General features: G+C 37.0%; 1 protein-coding gene across 2 annotated transcripts; it reads left to right on the forward strand.

The window, feature by feature from the left end:
• Positions 1-2793: 2793 nt before the first annotated feature.
• Positions 2794-6073, forward strand: gpx8 (glutathione peroxidase 8 (putative)). 2 transcript variants are annotated; one of them, XM_084138638.1, is made up of 4 exons: positions 2796-3066; positions 3199-3460; positions 4859-4992; positions 5138-5511. In XM_084138638.1, exons 1-3 carry the CDS (start codon positions 2860-2862, stop codon positions 4969-4971), a joined length of 582 nt encoding a protein of 193 aa, XP_083994764.1. In that variant the 5' UTR covers positions 2796-2859; the 3' UTR covers positions 4972-4992; positions 5138-5511. The 2 variants fall into 2 exon arrangements, with proteins under 2 accessions (XP_083994763.1, XP_083994764.1); XM_084138637.1 differs by lacking the exon at positions 4859-4992 and having other exon boundaries at positions 2794-3066; positions 5138-6073.

Genomic DNA, 6073 nt, shown 5'->3' on the forward strand with positions numbered 1-6073 from the left:
AACCCGACGTCAGATTGACGTTGGATATTGTTTGAAAATAAAAGTCGGGTTGACGTCAGAACCCGACTGATGTTGGTTTCTGACGTCAACCCGATTTTCATTTTCAACCACAATACAACGTCTGTCCAACGTTGGAGATCAACGTCAATCTGACATTGGATTCTGACATAAACCTGATTTTCATTTTCAACGTTGGGTTTGGTCTTCTAAATGCGAATTTTGTCACTTTTTTGGAGCACCCTTGCTTATAGATAACAGTAAAGCTAACATATTCATACTAAAAGCCAAAAAACTTTAAATAGGGCAATATTTGAGGGAACAGCCATTTGGGTGTCCGAAACCATTGTGGACGTTATTGAGTGCACTTATTCAATCTCACATTCAATCCCACTACTGGAACTGTGTTCTAGAAATAAATTTGATATTGATATGAGGTTAGGTATGCAGGCATAGATTCAGAGGCATACGGTAGCCTACTTACATACAACAATGCAACAAAACAATGCATTGACATTTACTTTTTACTTTTGATACTTAAGTACTTTTAAAATCAAGTACTTCTGTACTTTTACTTAAGTAAAAATAGGTCTTTACAACTTTTACTTGTAACGGAGTAATATTTGACCAGTAGTATCTACTTTCACTCAAGTAAGGAAGTTGTGTACTTCGTCCACCTCTGCCTAAATGTTTGCTCACTCAGTGTATTTGGGTTTTTATATTGGGATAATTTTATTATAATTGCACAAGATAGCTTGTTTTTAATATATTTTATGTCATAATTTCACAGTTAATCTCCAAATTAATGTAGAAACAACATAAAGACAGTATATTTCAAATAATTGTTTAATGGCATCTTTTTATGAATGAAGTGTTATTTAATTCTGATGTCAGTGCTGCACATGTGGATCCCACACGCGTCCCATTTTCTCACAACTCTTAACGTTCATTTAAGACTTTATTTAACTAATTTAAGACTGCTCTCATGAGGATACTCAAAGCGAAACCGTGAAAGAGAAGTCGATTCTGGCGCGCATCGTTCTGTGCGTCTGCGTTCAGCGCATTCTCTTTTGTGTTTTCGCTTGCATGGTTTAAAAGCATTTGCATGAAGAAGAACGTGATTATATAATGTAACGCTAGCCAAAGGATGAAAGAAAAAACGGATGCTGCTGTAATTGCGTTAAATATTTTTAACGCGTTAAACTGAAAAACATGAATCGCACGCGTTACCGTTGACAACAGCACGGACATAACCGATGTGTTTACGCGGCAAGACGGACGTTGTGACAATGTTTTCGTGTGTATTTGACCGTTCAACAATGAAAAATAGGCAGCTTTATGTGGACGCACTGGGAATGAGGCACGGGAATAAAATCATGCGCAAGCGCAACCTCCGCAATTCAACCCCGAAAACTTATGATTTGCATTTTTATTATAAATCTGTGCGCATTATTTGTTGTTATTAGAGACTTCCGACGATCCGAGATTGATAGTATTTTTTTCTTTATTTATTTTTTACACATTTTAGCAATTTTTAAATGTTTGATGGGGTTTTTACACGGCACCCCTGCTCTCGCCAGAAGGCACCCCGGTTGGGAAACGCTGTCCTATATAGTAATGTAATCTGGAGGTACTACATTTGCCATGCTGTCATTATCATGTGACCTACCAACATCAGTTGTGTCACTTCACTGCCATTCACAAATCTTCTCCCGTGGCCTCATGGGATAGCTGTCACGGTTAGATCCAAAGGAAGACGAAGATGATTGAAAGGCAGCAGAATTTATTATGAACTCAGTAGCCAACAGGCGAGACAGAGTGCAATGCACAAACAAGACCAGACCCCAAACAGAACACAGGCAGGAACTTAAAATACACTTAAAAACTTAAAACCATACGCGACTAATCCTCTATGATCTAATGGACTGACAATGTGGAAATTATATCTTTTTACAATCGCATTTTTCCAAGACATTTTCCTTTGGCCAGATCTTAAGGGAGTGGTTGATTATGATTTCACTTTTCTAGTTAGTGTGTAATGTTGCTGTTTGAGCATAAACAACATCTGCAAAGTTACAACGCTCAAAGTTCAAAGCAAAGGAGATATTTGCTTTTAAAGAAATTGCATTTTAAGGACTACAACAAACGGCTGGTAGGGACTACACGACATTCCTCCTAAAATTTACATAAACCCCGCCCCCGGGAACACGATTTATAGATTATCATGACAGAATATGCTACCACATAAGCAACATAAATTCATCAATTAACCATTCAGAAATGTTGTCTTCATGTTGTCACTTCTTCTTCAGTCCAACATCTTTGTCTGACTCCGGTTTGAACATAAAAGGCTAAATGTTTTTGAAATGTTCAGGTCACAAGCTCTTGAAGCTCCGCCCTCTGTGCCGGGAGCAGCAGCTCATTTGCACTTAAAGGAACAGACACCAAACGGTGCGTTTTTGCTCACCCTCAAAAAGTGACAATTTTAACATGATATATAAAAATATCTGTGGGGTATTTTTAGCTAAAACTTCACATACACACTCTGGGGACATCAGAGATTTATTTTACATCTTGTGAAAAGGGCATTAATACCACCCCTTTAAAATAAAAGAGTAGAAATGATAAAATAACTTACATGGTATACAATAACAAAAGAGAATTAAAGATGAATTAATGCACATTTAAGGTGCTGAGCTGACCCTTCAATTTTCCTTCATGTGTGACTGACAGTCTTCTCAACCAATTGGAATAACTTTCAGACACTCCCCCTTTCATTTCGATACGCCCACTGTTCTGACCAGCAAAAGAACCATATTTGAAGTTTTTCTCCCAGATTTCTCCACATATTTATCCTCCATCATGGAGGCGCTTGGGGGATACCCCACCAAATCATCTGCATCCAGAGCAGGACTGTTCAAGGTTTTACTGAGTGTGGCCGTGTGCATGGCCTCGCTTTACCTATTGCAGAGTAAACTGTCAAAGTCGCGAAAAGCCAAAGATTTCTACTCATATGAAGTGAAGGACGCGAGAGGCAGGGCTGTCTCACTGGAAAAGTATCGAGGGAAAGTAAGTTGCTTTTTTTTATTTCTGTTTTAAGTGGTTTGACTTAATTTGTAAGACCTTTGAGAAACATAATTGCCTTGGTTTTGTGCTGCAGTATTTTGACTCGAGGGCTCGCTGTCTCTGATAACACCACAGGTCTCTCTGGTTGTAAACGTGGCGAGTGGAAGCGAGTTAACGGAGCAGAATTACCGGGCTCTGCAGGAGCTTCACCGAGAGCTCGGCACGTCTCATTTTAACGTGCTCGCGTTTCCCTGCTCGCAATACGGTGACACCGAATCAGGCACCAGTCGAGAAATCGAGGCTTTTGCCAAATCCAACTACGGTGTGACGTTCCCCATCTTTAGCAAGATCAAAATAATGGGGTCTGAGGCGGAGCCCGCATTCAGATTCATCACAGGTAGGTTTTACCTGAGGATAATCTTCATTCAATAACTTTTACACAAAATACAAATTGCAGCACCTTTGAGAAAAAACATCAAAACGATTTACAGTCACAATTAGCTGAAAACTTATGTGCTTTCTAGATTTATTCTTTAGAGCGGGGAAGGGCGACCCCTTATGGGCGCTGCCATTTCGACATCACGTGACCAGTTCCTACTACTTTATTGTAAGAAATTATTAATAATAACAGCAGTATATTTATTTTATATAGAACAGTCAGTTTTCAAAATACAAAGCATAAACATAAAAGTACATTAAAAGAACACAAGGAAACCAAACAAAACGCCTCGCATAACATCAGTAGCTTGAGGTGGGTTGTTGGTGCATCCTAACTCATGTAGGCTATTCATGCACAATTCAATGCTATTTGGCAGTATAAATAGTGTGAGTTGTGTGTTCACACCAGGGCGGGTGTAAGCTCAAGGCAAAACACTGTTGTGCCGGCCACACCACACTTCACACTCACGATCTTTAAAAATAAAACTTCACGAATTAGCTCAAGATAATTGGACACACACACACACACATATGGGGTTAGAATTGTTGCTTTATTCCAAATACTTAGATTATGATCCACAAATACATGGAAGGAGATTCACAAAAATTAAACATTCACAAATATAGCCTACTGTACGTTAAGAGTTTCACAAAAATGAATTCAATTTTTATATTTGTTCATTTAATTTCTTTCTTGAATACTAATGTTAAATACACCTGTAGCTGAAAAAAATAAAGCACTGTTTATTTCATTTGTATATTATGTTGTGTATATGTAATGTGTATATTGTTCTTATTTTTTAATAACAAAAAAAAAAGAAAAAAAAAAAGATTTTTATCTTCAAAACTTTGGCCTAAATGTCTGCCATTCTTTTTTTATGTTATATTTTGATACCTTGAAAGGCTTTGTTTTTAAAATAGGGACATTAGTTTGACTGTAATGCACTTGCAAAATAGTAAAACCAACATGCAAAAAAGAATCGTGATAAAATTGTAATATGATATTTTTGCCATATCACCAAGATCGCATTAATTTTCATTGTAGAGCTGGCGACTTCCGGCGAAACAAGTGACAGTGACCATTGGCGACAGAATGTAGATGTGTCATGCGACAAAAGTTCAGAAAATTGAAACTTTATGCAAATTAGCAGCGCATTTTGCGAGCGACAACCAATAGGAGTGAAGACTGTAGCTGCGCTCACACTGCCAGCGACTTTCTTGCATCATGTTGCCAGTGGTTGGTGGTGAAAGTTCATTTAGATTTAGAATGATAACTTGTTGATATAAATGCAATAATTCCAAACGAATGTCCAAAAAAATATATATATTCTTCATGCACTCAACTTTCTTTATGCAGCGAAGGGCGAGGTGCTGTCATACTCTGAAGGGAATTGGGACACAACTTATGGTAGCTCGGTGCACACAGGGAACCCACCCATAAATATTGGATCCCAGACCTGTACATTTTAGTGACAGCCCAGCTATGGGATAGTAAGGCAAATCATAACCTCTGGTTTGAAATATGAGGACATTTCTAAATTAATAAATTTATAGTAATATTGAATAATGAATATTATGAACTCAGTATTCATAATATTTATATATCTAAAACTAAAACCTTTTTTTCTTTCTCTAGATTCAGTACAGAAAATGCCGAAATGGAACTTCTGGAAGTTTCTTGTGAGTTCGGAAGGCCAGGTGGTGCGTTTCTGGAAGCCGGAGGAGTCCATAGAGGACATTCGAAAGGAAGCCACAGCCCTTGTGCGGAATATCATACTGAAAAAAAGACAGGAGCTATGATGTGCACAACCCCTGTCAGAGACTCATAAGTGAAGCATTGTGCACATTTAAGTGCGTATAGATCATCTGTGGTCAAATACGGAGGGCTTCTCCTGCAGTGACATCAATGAGAATTAATAATTCTGATTAATGTGAATAATACTGACAGAAGATGATCGCTTGAGGCCTGGCTTTGTGTGCTTGTGTATTTTTAATAAAATGTAAAATTTTGTGATTGGTAGTATGATTTTGCGAAACAAAAACACCTTTTAAATCTGTCTTTTTGAAGTTTTTTTTATGTGATCAATATGCAATAATGCACGTTTCTGATCATTTTTCTGGTATGTCATCAATCAGTCATACAATCTTCAATTAAATATGTCGCTCATCTGAAATAAAAGGAAGGTATTGCAGATAAATGCATATTCATAATTTAGTATAATGATGTCATTTAAGAGAATAATTTACAAACTTGCTTATTATAAGTTCTTATTCAAGAAGAGATGAATTTGCCATTGGCTGATGGTAAAATAGTAACAATGAATCTAAATATCGCAAGGGATCATCAGTAAAATAATGTTATGCTTAACATCTCAAAAAAGACATCAGATTTGGTTACAGTTGTATGTTTGATTTGTTTTGGGTTGTTTTAAGCCTTTAATCCTAACAAAATCCATCATCAAAATGATAATTCTTTTTTCAAAGGAATGTTGTTTGATTCATAAAGGTTACATTACAAGAAATATCTGTATTTTAAGATCATTTCCTCTGGTTCATAAAAACCATAGTGCCT

This window comes from Abramis brama (assembly GCF_963993115.1).
Source record: "Abramis brama genome assembly, chromosome: 16".
Lineage (NCBI taxonomy): Eukaryota > Metazoa > Chordata > Actinopteri > Cypriniformes > Leuciscidae > Abramis > Abramis brama.